The 23747-nt window shown below is 38.3% G+C and overlaps 1 protein-coding gene across 2 annotated transcripts in view; it reads right to left on the bottom strand.

Annotated features, from left to right (window-relative positions):
• Positions 1-4499: 4499 nt before the first annotated feature.
• Positions 4500-23747, bottom strand: part of SLC13A4 (solute carrier family 13 member 4) — a 29056-nt gene continuing 9808 nt past the window's right edge. The window contains exons 3-16 of one of the 2 annotated variants that reach the window (XM_416360.6): positions 23157-23293; positions 22411-22592; positions 21717-21771; positions 20243-20282; positions 19563-19640; positions 17867-18057; positions 16468-16587; positions 13934-14035; positions 13344-13445; positions 12135-12232; positions 10915-11045; positions 9946-10107; positions 7125-7262; positions 4501-6407 (exon numbers count right to left, since the gene is read on the bottom strand). In XM_416360.6, coding sequence (XP_416360.3) covers positions 6270-6407; positions 7125-7262; positions 9946-10107; positions 10915-11045; positions 12135-12232; positions 13344-13445; positions 13934-14035; positions 16468-16587; positions 17867-18057; positions 19563-19640; positions 20243-20282; positions 21717-21771; positions 22411-22592; positions 23157-23293 — 1674 coding nt within the window. In that variant the 3' untranslated portion in view covers positions 4501-6269. Of the gene's footprint in view, positions 6408-7124; positions 7263-9945; positions 10108-10914; positions 11046-12134; positions 12233-13343; positions 13446-13933; positions 14036-16467; positions 16588-17866; positions 18058-19562; positions 19641-20242; positions 20283-21716; positions 21772-22410; positions 22593-23156; positions 23294-23747 lie in introns of both variants that reach the window. The other variant, XM_025156071.3, reaches the window with a different exon arrangement.

Here is a 23747-nt window from a genome sequence, read left to right as displayed (position 1 = left end):
CAGAAGCAGACGGTGGTGGTATAGCAATAGAGGCTGAGCCTTCCCACAAATATCCCATTACATTTTATTGTCATGAAACAGGTGGCAGCAGAAGGGTGATCTGACAAAATGACATCTGACATGGAAGTGCTTATGGAACAGAGGTGTGTCCTAGAATTCTTCCATGCAGAAAAAATGGCACCCATTGACATTCATTAACACTTGCTGAATGTTTATGGAGACCAAACAGTGGATGTGAAGTAGTGAGTGGTGCATTTCAACTATGACAACAGCAGTGAGGAAGACAAGCTACATTCCAGACGGCCATCCAGATTTTATGAGTGCAGCATTCAGGTTCTTGTTCATCGCATAGCTCATGGTACTGTGTTGAAAAATAGTGTTTTGTAGCTGGGAATTTGCTCCATCAAATAGTGTTATTGTGCTCTTTGTATCTGTTGTAGTTTCCATGGAAATACATGAGACATTACTTTCAGAGTGACATAGGTACATTTTACATGAGTGATTCAGCCTGAGTCTATCCTAGATGATACTAAAGGTTAACCGTATGTTATGTTTCAGATGGCAAAAATTCCACATGGATAATGACTGCTTGATGCAGATCTTGCATCAGAGTGTTCAGAGGGACTTTGGTGCTGCTGTATCAGGTTACACAGAGTGCACCTTCGTGACATCTAGGAGAGAGTTTCCCACACAGACATTCTGAACAAATGAAAATGTGCAGAAATCCACAGTAACTGTGAATATCGAAATCATCTGCTAAATATACAATCTTCCTTTCTCCAACCTCTTAGGATAAATGCAGCTGGATCCATTTTCCATTGTTCATTATTCTGTGCCTTGTCAAAGGAGTTGAAGATTTCAAGCAAAAGGAGAGGAAAGGAATATATAAGCTACTAACAGACTTAAAATATTTACTCTAGATTGAGACATATGTTGTGATGAAAAACAGTACCCTAGGGAAAACGCTGCTCCTCTTCCTTTGAATACAGAAGAAGTTTAATATTGAAAAGACAGAAAATGCCGGATAGCAAAGGTAATTATTAGCTTGTGGGTCATCAGTGTTCAAATAAGGAAAGTAGATTTTTGAGAGGAGTTCTGGCACTTTACCACACACAACTTCACTGAGCTGTCTGCTCAGCGTTGCCATATTATGGTCACAGAACCACAGACTCTTGTATGATGGGTGCTTCATTCTCATGATCTTTGTTGCCCTTGGGCCAAACTCACTCTAGTATGCTCATGTCCTTATCCAGAACTCAGCATAGCAGTCCTGATGTGACTAACCAGAGCTAAGAAGAGATGAAAGCTCACTTCTTCCCTCAGTCAGAGGATGCTCTGCATAATGTAGCTCAGGGTGCTGTTAGCCTTCTTCCTTTGAGGGAACATTGCTGGCTTGTGTTGACCTTATCTACAGGGACCGTCAGGTCATTTCCTACAAATTTACTTTCCAGCTGGTTAGTTCCAGCTTGTACAGATGCATGGGATTATTCCTTCCCAGGTGCAAGACTTTGCATTTCCCTTTACTGATCTTCTTGGGTTTTGTGTTGGTCCATTTTTCCAGCCTGTCCAGGAGGCATGGCAAGAGGCAGACAGGAAGCTGAAGTCCCAGATCTGTGCCCAAGCATGACTTGGCCCAATGGAGGATGACATGGGTGGGAATCCCAGGTGAGGCCAGTGGGGACTGTAATGGCTCTTTATTATACTCAGGGCTCTGGCATTGGCTTTCTGAAACCTATGTGAGTTACTTAAAGCTCTAATATCTCCAGCCTACTTGTGTAAAAGATAGATTATGCTGAAGAGGAGTTATTCACGGATAGAAAAAGAATTAATGAAGCCACAAGTTTATGATTTTACATTAGGTAGCATTATCTACATCAGAAGCTTTTATTGTGAATTCAGGTAAGGATACGTGACTCCTGTTACTTTAGCATACTGCTGATAATATTTTCTGTGAGAGAGGTCTCCTTTCTGGTGAAAGAGTAAATATGTAGTTCATGAATCATCTTAATAAAGTTAACTATTTTGATGTCTGATGAGTAAAGGAACATAGAACTGATTTATCAGCAGAGCACATTTCTAAGTGGTGATACTGCAGGGAACTATGGTGACACTCAAAAATTTTATTGCCTTTACGAAGAAAGAATTTTTCCACTGTGGTTCTGCTTTGTGGTTCTCCTTTGTCATGTGATGCTGGCAGTTGTGTGCAGTAACAGCTGTTAAGACTTCTCAGCGTATGCTCTCTTGAGCAATGTTATACATGTCAAGCATCTGGAAATGTGCTTTGAATGGCCCAGACTACTGTTGGCCCAGAGAACAGATGGCCCTTAGATTACCTTTGAGATTGAGATGTTGTAAAGGAAGAAATCAGTGTTTTCAAAATTAACGAGGGGTTGATTTTATAAGCCTAAATTTTATCTGTATTTGTAGAAACATGACTGTGAATTGGTATTTCTATGTAAAAATTAATAGCTGCTCTATGTGTGCAACTATTTGTAACTTCAGTAACCTTTCCCTGACTTAGATTATGTATTTTCTTTGTCTTATTTTCTCTCACTGGGTTCACAGAACTTTGATGTTTTTCTAATGTGGAACTGATTCTTGTCGAAAGTAATAATAATAAAAAATGATAATTCAGGCCGAATTACTATACATTACTATGACATTGCATAGATTTACTTCTCATCTATGCAGATGGCCTCAAGAGCAAAGGAAGTTTCATTCTTCTAGCTTACCCTTTCCCCATTCTCCCTGATAGCAATCCTTGTGAGGCCAAATGCTGGAGTGGAACATACTGTTTTTTTCCACGTAAAAACAGGGATTTTGCAATCTTTCATCCCACTGATTTCGTCACCTTTCTCTATGAACTGCACTTTTGGGATCAAAGGTGCAAGCCAAGTAGCAAGATAGTAATAACAACTGCAAAAACTGATACTATTATTCAGACTTTCTGCAAGCAAGAAGGAATTGAACAACCCCTGTGGATGTACAGCTATCATGCTCTGCTTTTTTTCTTGAGAAGTAAAATATTATCCTATCAGCTACAGCATAAAGATTTGTTCAGTATAAATCTCTGTTCACTTGTGTGGAATTGCTTGGGTTTTATATTTCCAGAAAAAGAAACGGACATGTATCCTTAATAGAATTATAGTAAGAGGTAACATAAAACTGACAGATAAAATAGTATACAGTTACTAGTTAAGGTGATTATACTCTTTGCATAAGAATCTTAAATTCTGGGCAGAAAACAGAGCTTCTGTTTTTATGGCTTGATGAATGTTCAAAGCTTTCGGAAATCACTTAATTTGAAATTAGCCTTATTTCTCCTTGGAAGAAAAGACTTCACCTTAGGTTACTGCTAGAGACAACTCAGAAGTTTGGTGACATTATATATTATCAGTTAAAGTTTCCCACTTTTTGTCCACTTGCCATTTATTCTTATTAAAAACAAACGAACAAAACAAACAAAAAAGCAAACTATTTCCCCCTTTGAGATCCAGATTCTACAGCTAAAAATGTTCCCATGCACTCATTCTCAGTGAAATTAAGGGAATTGTATATGTACATCTAAGGGGAGAATCTGGCTTTGCTGCATGCACTGACATATCTGATATGGAGAAAGTGCCACTGTAGTACATTGCCTTCACGATGGGGCATGACAGTGACAACTGCCAGCAGCTGATGGCATGAAAGTGTGCTGAGAGCACCAATACAAGAGGGAAGGCTCCTGGGGAAATCCCTTGCCAGAGTTCACTCCAAAAGCCTTGAGGTCAATCCTGTGAGATTCGAAACTATGCCTGAGGCTCATGGAAATGTTTCTGAAGGAATGAAATATTGCTGTAGGTGTGCAACACAACATCAAACATTCCTTTAACCTAGTGTTATTGATGTTATTACTGAAGAGTGTTGGTGGATACTCTGTTGATTTTTGACTAAGCCTAGATTTCCCTAAAGCTGATTGGAATGCCAGCTGCTTGTCTGTCTTTCAAAATAAGAATATCCTGTGTTCTTATCCCCTGGGAGCTGTGTGGGATAGTGAGGCCTGATGGGAGTGGAGCTGAGCCAAGAAAACAGGTATTAAGCAATGGGGAGTGATTTGCGGCTGAGCAGCTAGGCAGTTTGAGGGTGATGGTGGTGGATGGAGAGTGAAGTGAAAAGGATTAAAATAGGAGTGCAGAGCAACTAAAGCCTTGAAAAGGAAGCAAGCCAGAAAGAGTTGTTGGGGGGAGAATGGTGGAAAGTAACTTTGGGGACCGTGAACAAAGAGATGTCCTACACGTTGTGCATGTGATTACCCTTGGTACTGCAGCCACCCAGCTCTCAAAAGCACTTGCTCCTGGAGAGTGTTGTCCATGTTGGTGGATGGGCATTGCAGTCTGTGCCTGGAAGCAGATGCTAACTGGGGAGCAGGAGGCTGCCCAGAGAGGGGAGCCAGCAAAGACTGAGAGACTGGGTCCCAGAGGGGTCCCATGGGTTGTGCGTGCTGCAGTGTGGCAGTGGCAGACTCAGGGAAGAGGAATAAAGGAATGAAGGAGGTGAGAAGTAAGGCAGAGGCCAACTTCTATGGTTTACAAGGCTGCAGGGATGCACTGAGCCATGGATTTATAGCAACTCTCTTTTTCCAAAACAAGTTTACAGGAAGCACTATGAATAGAAATTGTTCTGCTAAAGGGTATTGCCTTCTGCTTTTGGTAAGAAGTGCTTTCGTGATCTTCCAATTTTGCTCCTCCTCTGCTGACCTAAGACCCCTTATCGCATGTGTTTACTTACAAGACAAAACTGTGGAATCGCTCTGTTTTGTTAGAAGCCATAAACCAACAGCTCCTGCTGTCTCAGCAGTGCTTCCATAAGGGCTTGATGGGTTATGAGAAGAAATGTGTCTTATTTATATTCTCACAGAGCACAGAAATATGCAGTAGTGAATAATTTATTTTATTGACATCTTATTTATGCGGTACAGGCTTTCACACTAACATCTAGAGAGCCTAGGTTATATGCAGAAAGCATACAGATTTATTAAAGTATATATATGAAGAGTGTGGTTACATTAGAGCCAATCACCTTAACACACAGCTTAAAGGCACTCTCATTAAATATATATATATATGATTTAAAACAGTACATAATACAAGAGAGGGTTTACTAGGTATCACAGGGATCCAGTCAGAAAAGCAGGACATTCACTTTGCGTATGATAAAGAGATGGACCTTTTGGTCTGCTAATTATCTGCTTTGTCTGACAGGTTCCTGTGACTGAAGTTCCTGTTCTCTGGGCTGCCAGGAGAGCAGGATGATGTGGTGTTCAAGTGAATACACACGATGAGGAGCTATGCCAGTGCAACTCACTTCAGCACACTCCCTTCTTACTCATGGAGCAGCACTATCTTGGAAGAGATGTTACTTTCTCTGTCAGGGAAATTTTTAGTGCATAACTACCTAATCTGAGTAAAAAAAAAAAAGAGGAGAGTAATGGGTCTGTTGGCCAGGTAATGTTTTTCTGGTCACAGTTTCCTTTGCTGAAAAAGCTCTCACTGCAATAATAAGGAGAGAAGATATTGATCAAAACTTCATATTGGGGACTGCAAGTACTGCAATATTGGAAACTTTATACTAGTGCTGTGGAAAACAAAACAAAACAATTCTCCTGACTAGGAGACTTCTCCTTCCTGTCTGTTTTGTGGTTTCTGATATCCCTTTGAAATGTGTACCTGAAGACTGGTAGCTGTATTTCTTTCCAGGCCGTATCGATTAACTGGCAGAGTGTTTTTTTTTTCCAGCACACTGATGATTTAGCTCAAAAGAAGAAGAAGGATTTGCCTTCAAAAGAAGCAAGCTTAGATAACTCTGAGTTTGGAGGGAAGAGTTGCTTTTCATTCTCTGTAGGTGTCAACAGTAAAATTGAAGTCAACTCTTGTATACACTAGTGTTATTTATACTTGTATTCTGTACTGGAGTCCAATATCACCAGTCTTATAGGAAAGCAACAGTAGGGAAAAACTAATCTCTTCATTTAACTCACATTGACTTTCAGAACTGAAAAAGTTATGCGGAAGATCTCCCTGTGAGTTTTCTTCATGGTTTTGCTCTGGATCTTGGTTCTACACATGTGCAAAATTTTCTCCTTTCTTTCATACATGCAGTTTACATTTAATATTTTGTCTGAACTTGCTTTGGTCTTGAACTACTTTTTTCTTTTTTTTTTCTTTTTTTTTTCTTTTTTTTTTTCTTTTTTTTTTTTCTTTTTTTTTTTTTCCTTTTTTGTGAGTTGGAGATTATGTCTGGATAGTGACATTGCTTACTGCTGCCCATTCTGGAAAAGTATTCAGCTGGAAGAGTCTAATTCCCCACGTGTTGATTGCCACCATGACAACAGCCAGACCAATCAGATTTACTCCCAGACCAGCTTTCACCTGCAAAAACAAAATGTATCAGAATATGTCAGTGATGCTTGACCAAAATCAGTTAAAGCAGAAACAGAGAAGGCAAAGAAGGTAACAGTGGGCATTGTGAAGAACCCCAATGGAATATATATTTTATGTATTTGTATGTATAGTAATAATATATATAATGTATATATATATACATACTAATTTCTAAAATAAAATTCAAAAAGGACTGAGTATTATGTATCAGAGTGTGAGTTGTGAGAATATTCAGGAGTGATAGTCAGAGGTTGATGCAGCTCATCAGAAAACTGCTTAGTTTATTGCTCGAAATTTTCAATACCTGCATGATTGGTGATAATTGTGTGATTTAGTGTGGAACGACAGGATAAAACTGATTTTTTTTACTCTCCTGATTTCCCCAGGCATTCTACAGTTCAGTCTGCTTCTTCTGCAGCTGCCATTGTGCTTGTCCTAACAGGTCAGCACAAAGTCTTGTGTACTCCTGTTGTTTGATACCTGTTTGACCATTATGTTCAAAAAGGCAAAGATGAGAAATATGTATATCCTACAGCAGATGTCTAACTGTTCATAACCTGTCATCTCTGTGGCATAGCTGCAGAGTAGACAAGTATGACTATATTAACACCAGTACCTTCATCATTATTGTACGCTGCTGTGTGTGGGTACAAGGCATAGGGGTTGCAAGATGCATGGGCTGATATACCCCACCCCAGGACTCACCATATCTTTAATCTGGCAGTGCCCATAACTGAAGACAATGGCATTTGGAGGATTACCCACGGGCAGCATCACCGCAAAGGAGATACACATGGTGACAGGAATCAGGGTGTATAAAGGGTTGATAAGCAGGGTTTCTGACTGGAAGGAGAGGAGCAGGGAGGGAAGTTTTACTAAACCAGTAAAAGCCGGTGCTCATAAATAAGATAAAAAAAACTTCTCCGCTTCGCAGAAAGATAATAAGGCTGTGAATCTCAGCTCCTCCATTTCTACACATAAGCATTAAAGTATTTCTGTTTGCTTGGTGGGATAATGGTGTAATTTGGAGCTGGTAACCCTCAGAGGATTTCTGTTGAGCAATTTAACACTGAAATAACTCCACAGTGGTTGCAGATTGCTGCTGTTAGGCCATCCTTTGTCTTTCTCCTACTTGTTCCCCATGTCATTCTATGCTGTGTGTTCTTGATCTGTTCACTGAGTACTGTTTCAGTCTTCCTCCAAAAGAGATCACAAGAGGTTGGCATTACATTTTTTTTTTTTTTATTTCAGCTTCTGAAGACACTTAAACCATTCTGTAAAGTCTTCCTAACCGTGGTTAAGAAAGAATTGTAGAATCACAGAACCATTAAGTTTGGAAAAGACCTCTAATATCATTTAGGTCAACCTTCCACCTACCACCAATATTGCTTACTTAAACCATATTTTGAAGTACCAAATTTACACATTCTTCAAACACTCAACCACCTCTTTGGGCAGCCTGTTCCAGTGCCCGACTATTGTTTTGGAGAATAAATGTTTCCTAATATCCAACCTAAACTTCCCCTGGCACAACTTGAGGCCATTTCCTCTCATCCTATCATTGTTACCTTGGAGATGTCAACTTCCACCTCACCACAACATCCTTTCAGGGAGTCATAGAGAGCTATAACGTCTCCCCTGAGCCCTCTTTGCTCCAGACTAAACAATCCCAATTCTCCCACAATTTTTGTGCTCCAGACTCCTCACCAGTTTTGATGGCCTTCTTTGGACAGCCCCCAAGGCTTCAGTGTCCTTCTTGTAGTGGGAGGCTCAAAACTGAACACAGTACTAAAGGTGCAACCTCAGTGCTGCTGATTGCAGAGGGACAGTTACCTCCCTGCTCCTGATGGCAACACTATTTCTGATACAAGCCAGGATCCCTTTGGCCTTGGCCACCTGGGCACACTGCTGGCTCGTGTTCAGCCAAGCACCAACAAGCACCCCCAGATCCTTTCCCTCCAATTAATTAATAAATACATCAATATCAATAAAGATATTATACAGGACAAGTCTGAATACCAACCCCTGGGGAACACTGCTTGTGACAGATTGTCAGCTCCATTTAACTCTATTCACCACCACTCTCTGGGCCCAGCCCTTCAGTCAGCTTTTTACCTAGCAAAGAGTATACTTATCCAAGCCATGTGCTGCCTGCTTTCTCCTGGAGAGTACTGTGGGAGACAGTGTCAAAGGCTTTACTGAAGTCTAGGTAGACTATGTCTCTCATCCACCAGGTGGGACACCTTGTTGTAGAAGGAGATGAGGTTGGTCAGGCAGGACCTGCCTTTCATGAACCCACATTGTCTGAGCCCAATTTCCTAATTGTCCTGCACATACCATGTGATCACACTCAAGACGATCTGTTCCATAACCTTTCCTGGCACCAAGGTCAGGTTGACAGGCCCATAGTTCCCCAGATCCTCCTTGCTGTAGATGGGAGTCACATGGCAAGCCTCCATTCATCAGGGACCTAGCTGTCTGTGGTCCAGATTTGCACTGTACTGGTGGAAGGTACTTTTAGAGCAGTCAAAAGAATTGTTCTTGCGTTAGTGCCTCCCTGGTGGTGAAATTTTGCATTTTAGTCTGTGTGGCTGTAGCCCAGTTGTATGGCAGAGGGGAAGTGTATTCTTAAGACTAACTGGAAGGGAAGCATCTCCAGGTTACTTTCAGAGTCAAAAAAGAAAGCCTGTCTTAGTTCAGACTACTGAAAGTAGTAAAGTAAAGTAAAGAAAGTAGATTACTACTCTAAATTTCTCTTTAGATGAGTCACTGTGGAGCACAGAGGTAAATCTGTACTCATAAGCCTTTGTAGCGCAATTATTTATTTTCATCTGACCCTATGTTCATATTACCTCAGAGTTGTTCACATGATATACTTTGGGACAATCTCATAAAATTGTTATAGCAGGTAACCAGAGTTCATGTTCTGCATTCTTAGTAAGAAAAGCTTCACATTAAATAAAAGAAAAGAAATGAGACAGTTTTCTGGAACTGCTATTCCAATATAGAACAAAATTGGCATCTCTTTTCTCTGCCTTTGACACCAATATCCCAACTTTTTCTGTGTTCCTTACAATAATCTCTGCCTTTGATGTTGTATGATAGCACACTTACCAGATCATCCCCTTGAACCCATTTTAATTTGATGATATGAAATTCTTTACTAGTCTTTCCTTACATGTGGTGAGTGGGTGACTACTGAATAATGAATAACATATTTAAAATAACATTGATATTTGAAGATTTATTTAGACTTCACTTCATTTCAATTGCATGGTCACCTTTTCTTGTATTTAGCCTACCTATCCCTCATGGCAGGAGCTATATTTTTACATTGTCCTAGAGGTCTTGAATAAATTTATCAGGACTAGAGTTGCCTTTCAGGTGGTTGTTGTGAGGTTATTTTTTCTTAGGTTAGTTTTTTGGGGGGTGTGGGTTTGGGAAATGAAGGCTAAATTTCATGTGATCTGAGTGCCACAGATCTCATGGGAAACAACAGATTAAAACTGCTGTTGTTTGTACTCACCATGCTGCATAAAATAGGTAGAAATATGGTTATGGTTGCTGGATTGCTAACAAACTCTGTAACCAGGGACACTAAAATGCAGGCCAGTAGAGTTACAGCCCAGTAGGGAAGACTGCTCAGGGACAGCATTTGGCGTCCAATCCATGTAGAGAGGCCAGAGGTCTGAGGAAAGGACATAAGCACAACAATGACTAAGTAGGATGTTTGTCAACCACATTGTTTTCTTCAGGATAGTTTGCATTAGAGAATGTCACCAGCATGTAAACAAAATTAAGATCAATCTTTTCTCCATTACCTTTTGTTTAGTGAACTGGATTTCAGTGTAATGTCTAATAGAGAATTGTCCCTAGTACCACAGAAATACATTTGACAGTTAATAACTTGAATCTGCATCAAGGCTGATTTTTCCCCTTTATTCAGTATATGAACTGAAGTATTATAAATTGGTAATGAAGTACTGCATAATGTTGGTAGAATTATGATATGAAGATGTGCAGATTTAGCTGCCTACAGATAGGTGTCTGCAGGAGAGCTAGGTGTGTATTCATAAATTGAACTGTGAAGAGATATATTCAGTACAGTCCAGAGCATGGTTTGTCTTATCAGCACTAGGAGTATGACTGTTTCCTAAATATGAGCATCCTGTGGCAGCTGAGATGTTTTCCCCAAGCTGCTTAGCTGCTCATTGAGAAAGGGTCCCTCAGATGTGTCCCTCAGGTCCTTTCATTTTTGCCAGCCATGTAGGAATATCTAGTTCTTGTAGAACATCTGAAATGGCAATAAATGGCTATGCTTACAAAACTGCCCATCTTTTTTAGTTAGGTAGCTTTCCGTTGAGGGAGCGGGTGTACAAACTTGAAAGTTTCTGCACTGTAATCCCAATCTGGAGCGCATACAGAAGGATAGAAATTCAGGTTTTTATTTATTTATTTATTTATTAAAGAAGGGGAATATAATCTAAATCAGTACCTTGCATCCAGCTGCTAAAGCATAACCGCCTCCAACCAACACTACAATTTCCCAGGGCATGGTCTTCTGGAAGTCCTTCCAGGTGATGATCGGGTCCAGTGTGTTGGCGTCTGTTGACCTTTCAGCATCTCCTATGCCAATATAAGGCACATGCACGATCAACACTGAACTGGCACTTATGCAAAGATCTTTGCATATTTCAAGCTACTCATGGGAGTTATCTTGAGAACTGTCTATGAGAGGTGAAAAAGAGTTTAGTTTATTTCTCTGGTTATCTCAGTTTCACCAATTGCACCATACTGATTCCAAATATCCTGACCTCTCCTTGGCTGCTCTGTTGATGTGAATAGTTGTAAACCCTTCTGCTTTATGCTACAGCTTTTCAAGAGACAATCTTCTCTGTTGTGTATGTGCACATGCAAATTATCTGTAGATTACAAAGATGGAGATGCAATGGGATTATTTTCTCAAAGGAAGACATTTGCTCTCTCCACTCAGTCATGAAGTTTCATAAAGCGCATTTATGTTCCTAGGATTTAGCTGATGACACAGTTTGCTTAGATGCTTGACTATATTATGGAAGTAAAAGATAGAGGGTGTTATTTTTCCTATATTTGTGTGTATTTCAGTATAAAAATCAAACATATCTATACACATTTGTAATTTTTACATAACACTATGCAGGAAATTATGTTTTCATAAATGATTGCTGACAATCTGGCACAGCAGACTGATCAGCACTTCTGAACACCATCAAAAATGAGTGTTAATAATTAATCATTATTATTACTGGGATGACTGCAAGAGGAGCATTGCCAAAAATTACAACTGCCAGACGGTAACAACTATTATTTTTTTTTACATCTTCTTAATGAGATTATCATTTACTTCTTCCATACAAATAAAGACTAAATTATTTACTAGAATTTATCTTCAGCCAACTTTGCAGATCTCTTCATTCTCAGTATGGAACTACATCTCAATCTTTCCTAAAACTCATTCTTAAATTTTGAAAACCCTATAAATACAGATAAAATCTGTTGATAATCTGCCTGGATACGACCACATGAAAACAAAAGGAGATTGATGTAAGGGATGGTATTAGAGGAAATACCTCTACCATTCCACAATTAAAACATATTGGTCAAATGTTTTGCAGAGACCAGAAAAACAATTAAAGAAAAACATGCCAGTTCTCTTTCTTGCCACATGTACTTTACCTTTTCCTTTTTTTCCAAAACATGGCTTTTTTGCTGGAATGAGGAAAAGGAGGAAACCAAGAAAAACAGAAACAGTGGCATCAGTCCGGTAACCTTTCCTGAGAAAGAAACAGTGGGGTTATCATAAAAACACGCTTATAATAAAACCTTTGTAAACTATCTATCTCCTAGCAGTTACAGAATCCCAGAATTGCAACATGGCTGAGGTTGGAAGGGATCTCTGGAGATCACCACGTCCAACTCCGTGCTCAAGCATTTAGAGCTGAATTTGTATTTCCACATCTGAAGTCTTAGCAACAGCCTTCTAGAAAAATGTATCTTCACATCAAGGATACAAATAAGATTTTTATTCAATATAGCAATATATTTAGCTAACTGCAATCAGTGTCAATATTTTTTAACATTCTAGTGAAAAAAAAGATCCCTTTCAGTTTAAAAATTTACTTTGATGTACAGAAAAACAATATGCTTACTAGAAACAGTGATCCTAAATGATCCTTAGAAATGAACAAGACTGTTTTGAAATTAAACTTCTAAAACTCAGTTTGATAAAATACTTTGAGATGTGTCAAACTACAAATACCCTCAGGAAATCCCAGAAGTAAAGACCATTTTTCAGTCAAAATTGGGATAACATATCAAAAATATTTTATGCAATAGAAACCTGAAGAAAATTTAAATTAATTTATATAGTGTTTGGTATGTATTGTTTGTTTACGTTACTTAAACAGATTTATTTAATATTATTTACAACCAAAACAATAGCATTACTTGTTTCACCTTTCTGTCTAACATTCAACCAAAATGGACATTTTCTTGATAAACTTTACTTTCTCAAACATACATTGTATTGTCAAAATATTGTTCTTTTGATATAAAAATGAAAAAACAAATTTTAATTTGAATCATACCATCAGTATATTCCAGTGATACCATCTCTCTGAAAGCATTAAACTTCAGCATCTGCCATTCCTACTTATTGCATTGAAAATATGTTTTAGTTTGTCTGCTTAATTCCCTCTGCCTAACTAATAAGGAAGAATACTATTTGCTGCTGTGTGAACAGCTGTAGTTTGAAAACCAGAAATACTAAAATTTGAACAAAGTCTTCAATTTTAATGACTTTGTTAAAAGTGGATAACAACATTTTATAGACAAAACTTGTGGCATAAGGTCTGAAGATGTAGTTGCTTAAGGAACTTCACTTACTTTTCAAAAAATGACGACCAGCCTGGTACAAATCCGGGCTCACGAGTAAACCAAAGCAAGGTCATCAGGATGAAGAAAAATCCAGTCACCATCTCAGGATAGCTAGAAACAAAACCAACCAAAGTAACTATACAGGTGTCAGTCTGAAAACCTGAGAGCAGATTTGAGAAGAAATAAGGAATTGGAAAGGTTTGTACCGGAAGAAGTAATAAACATAAGGAAATTAGAAAAAAATAATTTGTATTAAGTAATTCTGCATTTGGCTCTCAGCTGAAAACCAACTAAACTTAGTAAAAATGAGCTAAAACTATTATTTTCAATTCAGTTGTTCATGGGCAGGTGCTGAAGAAAAATATTTATAAATGCTTGTTACGTATTTGTGTCGTCATCTGATGTAATGTGGTAGCAAGGTAAAGCTCATGTTTCTATTCCACTGTAAGCACTTTGTATTAAATCTTTTAAAAAATGTAATGAGCATAATTATGCTTATAATGATATATAACAATATTTGCAAATCAAAATGTAAATCCACACCAAAGTTTTTGCACGTTGTCCTGCCTAAACAGGCAAATTCCTGAGGTCTGTTTTACCTGACATTTCCCAGTTTCTTATATTCTTCATGAATTCTTCTCTCTGACATTTCTTCCCGTTTGGTTTTCTTCTTCTTGCTCACAGAACAGGTTTCCTTAAAGCTGAGGCAAATAGCACAGTAAAACTAGAGAAAGGCATCAAGTGAAATGAAAGGCTGTAATGAAATAGCAATAAAGAAGCAAACAGAAAACTCCAGCTGCCATTCTTCTTGGATAAAGGTGTGATCAGGGCAAGGCCTGGTGGCAATGGAAAGGGGAACTATTGCCTGTGACCTTTACTGTTCCTAGCAGTTTCCAAACCAGGAGCAAGATCACATCGCCTCTGCTACGGAGACCAAGACAGTCAGTGTGTTTTCTCCTGGTGAAAAATGTCTGTACATCTGCCAGGTAAATACAAGCGCAAGAGCATTTAATATTTGAATACATTTAAACTTGCTATATATTTATATGCAAATTAGGCAAAGCACCTAGTTTATGCAGTTAGACTTCATGCTATAGCAAATCCTAGGAATTCCTAATTGAAAGGAATATACTTTCAAGTTCACTTAAACATTTTCTTCTTATTCTTTCCTATTGTGTCCCTTTGCTATGCTTTGGGCCACAACTCTGCTTTTCTGCTCCAGCAGTAACATCTATTAGACAGAGGTGTATGGGGTGGGTTGAGAAACTTCTGCAGCTAAGCCAGCCTAAAATAGGTTGCAGCAGCTGTAAATTAAGTATGTCGAGAGTGAAATGGTCTGGTTCTTAAGTTCCTACTATTTTAATGTCTCCTTTGTCGTCCCACAAGAGAGACATCTATGCTACCGCATTGGCCAAATAGTGTATTTGAGAAGGCAAAATTATCTACATAGTTTGGGTAGCTAAAGATGCAGGTTGACCATCTCTGATTAACAAGAACGTCTCAATTTTCATGTCGCTTGCAACTGAGTACCTATATGTCTCTTGTTTTAAACACATTTAACAGTCCTGTGCACAAATTTAAATTTCCTTGCCAACTTTGCTCTCAGGCTCCAGTAAAAATTGCCATCAGTAATGCAGATGCTGGAAGAGAAAAGGAATATGGTTTTTAATGGCCACTTCCACAATGGCAGTTCTACTCCTAGCTCTGCTTTTTTGGCAATAATTGTTTGGTGGGTCTATTTCCATCCCCTTTGAGTTACTCTAGAGCATACATTAAGAGTCTGAAATGTTCCAATCAGTCCAAGTCAGATTGACAATACTTGGCTTCCTAGGAGGATGAACACGCGACATGAACATTACGGGAATTCAATAAGCATTTATATATAAGCATTAACAGCTGTTTTAACATGTTCTCAGTGTTGCTAGGCTTAGGAGAATGTGGAGTTATAGTATTGTATCCACGTGCTTAACATAACACATTCTTTAATGACTTCAAATGAATAAAGATTTAAGAGGTTTGGAACCAATCAGCACTTCTCAAGAAGTCAATAATGGTTCAGTCTCTGGTATTATCTACAAAAACATTAATCAGCATGAGGTCTTGGATGCAATGTGGAATTTCAATGATTTTTATTTTAAAAAGCAGAAAGTAATTGAGGGTAGTGTTAGGGTTTGTTTCTTCTCAAGATTAAATAAATAAATAAAATTCAAAAAAAAATAGAAAGAAAAAGAGATTTATTTTAGCCTTTTAATTTAAAACTAAAAGGTTCAGGGGACTGTCTGAAGGACATGGATGTTATTCACCTCTAAATTACCTCCTCAAATCTACCCAAGGTCAGCTGCAAGCAGAATCGATTATCTTCTTATACATTGTCATAGGTGAAATAAATTAGTGATGTCAGTTCATCTTACTTTTAAGAGTAAACTAAATCAAATTAAGGCCACTTTAATTCCGAATAAATATGTATGCAGTACATTTTAATGCAGATTAACTAATGCACTCTAAATGCATATACTTTGTCAATTTTCATTAACTTTGCTGAGTGCCTCTGCAAAGAGAATACATGATACAAATGATCTAGGAGTCCAAAAACTGTTCTTGCTTTGGGACTCAGGAACCCACTGGTATCAAGGGGTATTTACCTCTTAGCCTGAGAGTTCTTCTTCCTTTAAAATCAAGTATATAAATGGAGTTTGTTTACTATTATTTTTAACTGGTCTTATATTACCTTCGTCTATCTGGAGGCAGATCTGAAAAGTAAATTGTTCAATTGCTGTTATTGTTTCCTATTCATCTTTTCAGTTGTACCTTTTCAAAAGGACTTTTATCAAGATTTTTGGCCCGTGATGAGACCCAGTTATGAGAGTTTAAATAAAAAAATCAGTTGAGTGCATAGTAAAGATTTCCATCAACAATACCTAAGCACTTCACTCTTGAGCAACAATAATGTGCACTGCCGCCTATCCGTCACAACTAAAAAATATTATTTCCTCTTGTAATTGTTACTGCCAAGAAGGAAGTTGTACCTTAGTTTTAATCATTTGAACTAGAAAAGCTCTTATGAGATCCACAATAATGAGGTCGATGATGCCCTGTTTTTGTAATCGATACATCTTGAACATCTTGCACTCACTTGCAGCCCAAGAACAACCAATGCATCCATAACCAAGTAAGGGCCAACATGATGAGGGAAATGGGGAAACTGAACAAAAACCAGGTTCCAAAATTCACCACTTCAGCATTTGGGTATTGGCTGTAAAGAAAAAACAAAACAAACAAACAAACAAAAAACAACAGTATGTGAGAGTTTGGAATGGTAAAAGGACACCTCCAATATGTACAGATGCACAAACATATATTTATGTTTGTATATGTCATAGCATGACAGAAAAACGTCATATGTATATAAATGTGACAAATACAATACTTGTTCATAGTAAAGTCATTGTCAAAAAGTGCCAATCACTGACCATGCCTGAGATGAACCAGATAGAACTTCACACCTCTAAGACCAAATGGTCTGGATTCTCTATCCAATTTCAACAATTACTGAAATTACCAGGAATGAAACCCTGTCTCTATCTGAGTTTATTGTTCAAAGTCTTTCTAGTGTCAGTAGTATTACGAATGATTTCACTCAGAATCTCTATGTATGTCTTATTCTGGACCACAGAAATAATCACTACAGTCTACTGGGTTCTGACAAAGATGTCTGATATACGCATTTGGTGGAAGTGTCAAAAAACCACGATCTTTGGAAATGTTGTGAAATCCAAATTCTTGGGCTAAAGATGGATTCTGAATTTAGTTATCATTGCTCATATCACCATTTCAAAAAGTCAAATGCAGGATAATGTTACAGCCATGGCAGCAGTCAATGATCAGAATCAGGTCTAAAGCCTGGTTACGTATCAGTGTACTAGGAGAAGTTCCATCAGCCTTCTAACAGAGATGACATTCACGCCTTCGAGAGCTCTGGGCATATGTGATAGAGGAAATATTTAGCTCAGAGCTGCTTCCCACCATCCATGAAGCAAAGGTGTAAGGTCACACTTCTAAATGTACATATTTTTGCACTGCACGTTAAACAGCTCAAGTATTACCAATGATGCCTCCAGGTTGACCAGGAGAACCAGCTTTCTATGAAGCCAAAAGGTGACTTGAAGCAAGTTCTCATCTTTTGCATAAATTTCCCTTTTTCTTCATTCTTATGTCTGTATGGCTATATGAAAGTGTTTAATTTCTGAAGGTGCCTGCTGCCTTCTTGATAATCAATTTTTAATATCAGAAGAAGTTGCCCAAGAAAAATGTTGAGAAATTTTTATTTTGCATGGGAGAAAGATATGGATAAGTATTAAATTAAACTCCCCCTTACAATCTTTAATCATTGGCAAAAAATGTTAGAGTAGGGAAGGAAACAAAATTGTCTTTAGAAAGATCATCTCAGAATAGTTCCCTGAGAGAATAAATAACCCACAGGGAAAGCCACAGAGATGATACTGACCAATCATATTTTCACCCGTGTCACTTACTTGTTGAAATGCTCTAAGAATATGAGGCTAGTTGAAGTCCCTATGATGGTTGTCAGTCCTCCAATGGTCGCTGCATAGGAGATACTCAGTGAGAGGCATTTGCAGATCATATGGTCATGCCTGGACTGATACTGGTACTTTGTGCTCAGGTCCAGTTCAGAGGGCTTAGGAGGCAGGACTAGTATCTGAGCCTGTGAGGGGATACATTGATCAAGGAGAGCAAGAGTTTAGAACAGCTGCCTACTCCCCACTTTCTCTAATGCCACTGTGGTACTAATAAGAGGGAGCACATTTTTTCTTCATTGGTATTAGCTGGGATCAGAACTAGAAACCTGTCTAGGAGCCTGAAATCGCCTGGTCTGTGGCAGAAATATAGAACAGACAGTAATTGGACTTCTGGCCACAGTTTGGGTCAGCTCCAGTTCTGACTGGAATCTCAGCTGGATACCAAAAGGCCTTTGTGGGCTGCAGAGGCAGGATGCCAACATTGCAGCAGAAGGAATCTGTAATCCTTAAGGCTTATGTGCAGCCACCAGACAAATGCTTGGTGGACTTTTGGCACTCAGACTGGCTCAGGGCCTCTCATAAAGAACGATTCTCAGAAAGTTCATGAAACAGGCTGAGCCATGAAAGAAAAAGCTACAGAAAAAATATTTCTCCAAAAGAAGTTTTCTTAACAGCAACAGGAAAGGCTTCATGCTACTAAATCAAGCAGTTATATTGTAAAGGTAGAGAAACTCAGAACACTTTACATGCAACTAAGGCTGTAATTTACAATCAGGAAAAAGGTATCAAGGGTGTCAAATAGATCTGCTAAATCATTAATTTGGCTTTGAGTTTGTCATAAAATCAGTCATGCTGTAAATCATGCTTGTCATCCTTGTCAGAGTTCTCTGGTTCACATCCCTGTAGGTTAAAAGTGAAGAGAGCGTACTACCTACAAAATAATCAGTGAATGTAAATGGGAAGTGGGTACAAGAGGAAATTAAATATCAGGAGTAGTGCATTAGACTTCAGTTTAGAAACATACACTTAGATTCATTAGAACTGCTAATGCAAATGCATGTGTTGATTTTAGTCTAATCTTTCTTGAACGTTAACTTATGCCATTTAGGAATTACATAACTGCAGTAGAAAAAACAGTCACTCCTTGGATCCACTGAGGAAAAGAAGAAATACTGCAGTCGTCTAATGTAGTGAGGGATTTTGATGGAGAATATTTGGCAGTATAAAAAGGAGATGGATACTGAGACTGCCAAACCCACTGGTTGAACAATTAAATGATCCATGTCTGCTGTTAGTTTAGTTCTGAGTAGGACATTGTCAGTCAAGGATTGCTCTTTTTTATTGTTATTGTTGTTGTTGTTGCATTATTTTCCAGGAAGGCTTTGCTGAAGTAAAGTGGGTAGAACAGTGAAATAAGAAGTGAAATTTGTTGTCACATTACTGAATTTAAAACTAAATGAATTGTACAAGCCATTCAGAAATGTCTTCTTGGAAGCTATACAAAAATTCCTGTGTTGGGGGATTCTAAATGGGAGCAAGAATTAGTATAGAGCTAAAAAGTAACTGCTTCAAGATGATAAAGAATGATTTCATGAAAAACAGCTTACAAGGAATACAAATGAAGCAGTGATAAACAGGTGATGCTCATCTCTGTCCCTTCCTTCACCCTCCATTTCTAACATCTCCTTACCTGAGGTAGGTGCTGCCCATTGCTCCTGGATTTCATCGTTCCAATTGGGTTGGCTATCATATGCACACTATTCATAGTCTGTAAGGAGGCAAATGTCTTTAGATTAGCCTTTCTTCTCTCCCTAGGGGCACTTAGTCTAGGACTGATATTGCTTTACAGAACTCATGGACTGTGGGCTTTTAAAACAAACAAACAAATGAAAACAAAACAAAGCAAAACCACTGAAACTTCAGCTATAAACTATACTGGAAAAATATGAGATTATTTTTTTAAATACTGCTTTTATTTTCAAGTGATGTTAAAATTCAGAATATATATTTATATGTGTAGTTCTAATTAACCAAGGCATCTCAACTGCAGAACTTGATGGTAACTGGACAATAAGAGTCCTTACCTGAATTTGCTAAAAACTGAGAGTCTGGATGGAATTATTAGTGTACTGACTGGATCCTTGGCAGTACTTAAAGCAAACCCTATGGTGTTAATGTTTCCCATCATGATTTGTGCAAGAAGGCTGATAGGTTAAATACAAAGCAGGACATTCTGTGCTATGTACTCTCTGACAACAACCATTTCTTGTTTGAAATAAAGGAAGGAGTTGTAGAGCTGTGTGGACTGTGTTCGGGTGGTATTACCAGACAGTGTAGCTCAGAAGATAGAGGTACTACCTATGACAATACCTTTGAATGCATCAAGGAGCTGAAGTCAGTAGTAGTAGCACTAAAAACAAAGAAAGCAAAACATACTTTAAAAAGGTCTGTTCACCCAGCTCCCCCAAAAGGGGCAAATCATGAGTATGAGAGGCAACAGCTGCCGGAGATTTAATGCCTACTAAAATGGTAAAGAATACCAATTATTAGTCAATCTTTTGTGGTTTCTCGGCCAGATACATGGAAACAGTTGTTATCTTCTATAGGACTCTCTCTAGCCTAGTAGCAAGGCAGTTCCATTTCCATCCAGGAGAGTTATATGTATTCACAGTAGTATATACTCTATTCTAAGAATGGACTCCATCCACCATGAAGTGAATCACCAGGCAAGTCAATGCTATCACTATCTTGTTCTGCTCAAGTTCTTCCTCCATCAGCCTCTTCAATCCTTTTTATGAGCACTGTCCTGTGCCACACTAAAGCTTTCACTAAGATCTGTCATGGGTAGCATGTGGTCTATGCAAACAATACAGTAAGCTTTTACTTTGCCATTGAGATCAGATTTAATTTCAGAACATGGGCTACTTCTCTTTTCCCAATAAATTTCATGCTTTTTTTTTTTTTTCAAGTAATACGGTTTTAATAATAGTTCTGTTATGAAATATTTCTCACATATTTTTCAGTAAGTCTTAAAGAAATGAATGGCATAATACCAAGCTGAAAGGTTTCTTTAATACTGAAGAAAATATGTCTAGGATAAAAAGAGAGGATAAAAAGAATATTAAGGAGCTAATTAGTCTCCAAACTAATAAGAAAACTATTTAGAACTTGCAAGCTAACTTAAAGTCATCAACATGAGCCATTTGAATAATGTTTGCCTTAAAGAAAATCTTAACTGGTGTAGCCAGAGCTTATTTCTCTTCTATTTTGTACTCTTGTGAATAAAATAGAAGAAGCTCAAGAAGAAACTGTATATTTTAACCCCATACCTTTTAAGAAGATGCTTCTCAGAATTTAGCCTGTAATATAGTTAGAGGACAAGAACTTTGTATAGACTCCTGTGTATCTGACTGGTTTATCTGATAACTCAAAAGAGGCCTGGTTGAAACTATTAATGTTTTAAACTTCTGAAGAAGTTTGGCTGTATTCAAACAAATCTTTTATAGATTTATAAATCTTTTTTTTTTTTTCCCTCTTCCGTCATCTGTTTCTTGAATACTCTTGGCAGTTAAGGCTTCCCTCAAGAATCCCCTGTAAGTGGGTATTTCCTTCACTTTATAATGGTAATAGTGTACAAAAAAATAAAAATAAATGAATCCTGGTGAACTTTAGTGAGATCCAGACCATTACATCAATCCCATTTCTCATATCAGCCTTCTTTGTCAGTTACATCGAAAACATCAATTTATAAGCTTTTGCATGCCCTTCCTGCTCTATTCCTCAGTTCATTTCATGGCAACCTGTGTAGGGCTCAAATCTCCAGTCGTACAGGGTTCATTCTTACTCCTCATTGATGAAGATAAGCTCCAGAGAAGGTTGGTCATGCTTTTCGTTGAGACCTGTAAAGAAGGAACAGGAAGCAGTTCTTGTGGTAAGAACTGATCTGAGCCTCTGGGCGACTGAACTTGGAAGAACTATTGCAAACAAAAGCTGGTCCGAACCTCCTCAGGTACTCTGTGACACGCAGCATTTTGTTGTGTTGTATTGTCCTCAGAGCATGCCTCTTACAATTAATATGTTATCATGTCTACGTGACTTAAGGCCTCGATACCAGAATTTAAGTAAGATTAGATGATGTCATTGTTCAGCCTGGAATCTGTAAATTGAAAGAAATGGGAAATTTTTTTCTTCCCAAATTCTTTCTTTCTAGGAACATCAGAAACCCCTAAGGCTCTTACCAGTCCAGAAGAAATTTTTTTCTGGCACCTGCTCTGAACTGGGCAGCTTGGAAGGGCAGGAGTAGAAGGGGCAAGCATGGGATAGTCACAGAGCATGTGTTTGTGCTTCTGCTACATTTCAAGGTAAAACTGTCTTTCATTTTTGAAAGAAATATGACCATGCAAAAAGAAAAAGAATGGACCAATATATTTGGCAGTACAAATCAAACAGCTCTGACCTGGACATAATTTGAATAGTATATATCAATGATTCTGGTCACTGATAAATGAGAAAAAAAAAAGACCAATACTGGCAAATACCTATTGACTCGTTTTCTTCAATAATGGTGTTGCCTGTAGTACTGATGACATCATGCTCCTCCTCAGCATTCACTAGTTCCTGGAGCACTGCCTCCACAATCGGCATCACCATGGCTGTGGTGGATGTGTTGGAAAGCCACATGGAAAGCACCGTGGTGCAACACATAAAGCAAAGAAGCAACCTGGAGTGAGACACAATGAGACTTTGAGGCACTTTCACAAATGCTAAAGGCTTTCTTACCTAACATTTTTACTAGTCAAATGGTAAGCACACTGGATTTTTTTTTTTTTTTTTTTTTTTTTGGTACCAAAATACTATTGTGTGCATAGATAAAATGCTGCCTTGTGTTAAGAATTGTCATAATATCATGTATCACTGAAAACCCTTTGCTTCCCAACTTGGAAACCAGCATGTGACATGATAAACAGTGATTTTCAGTGCATTCAGGGATACCTTAAGAATTATTTTATGTTTGCTAAACAGACAAAGAGGGAACAGAGAGATTAGGAACAAAGAATCAGCAGAAAATAGAAAGCAGTGGAACTATAAGTCAAGGAGGAGGAGACGGCAGAAAAAATTGCTGAGAGTGTTTGAAAGCTTTCATATTCTGACAGGGATAGTGGGTAGGAACAGTTGCCCCAAACCCAGCTAGGTTTTGCCTGTGGATAGAGAAGTCCGAGTTATTTGCTTTTACAAGCTTTCTCTATTGACCTCAGACTACCCTGAAGTCTAAAGATTCACTCACATGCCTGGCTTTGCTCCAGCCATCATGACCATTCGCAGAGCAATACGTTTATGGAGATTCCATTTTTCTACAGAAGCTGCCACACAAATCACACCCATGAGGAGCAAAGTGGTATTCTTGAAATATTCAGCAGCCACCTGCATTAAGAACATGGGGGAAAGAATCAGTTAAAAAACACATTAATTAGCCTACACAGAGATCATGCTGAAGAGTATGAAATATTGTGGGTTTCCACACCCCCACAACGACAATCACAGCAGGCCAGGGAAACTGAAGAATTCAGAAGTCATAATGCTTTCTTTAATCTCTTTCATTTGGCATTAACAAATAATAGAGCTCCATACCCCCTTGTTTGTAGATTTCTCAGCTTTGAAGAGATTGAGAGAAATCTTACTACTTTGCAGAGAATGTTCACTTCCTGGAGTTAACTGTACTCAATGAGGCACAAATTGAAACAGACAGAAAATTCTGCTCTGAGAGCACCTTATTTATGTGCGTCTTCTGCTTTTTGGTTATGGAAATATCATTGTCTGTCTTGTGTGTATTTCTCATGTCATATTCAACTGTTGTGCAAAATGTGGCATCTCTAGA

The sequence above is a fragment of the Gallus gallus genome, chromosome 1 (genome assembly GCF_016699485.2).
Source record: "Gallus gallus isolate bGalGal1 chromosome 1, bGalGal1.mat.broiler.GRCg7b, whole genome shotgun sequence".
NCBI classification, from domain to species: domain Eukaryota; kingdom Metazoa; phylum Chordata; class Aves; order Galliformes; family Phasianidae; genus Gallus; species Gallus gallus.
Note: the sequence above shows the minus strand (reverse complement) of the source record. Positions and strands in the feature narration are given on the sequence as shown.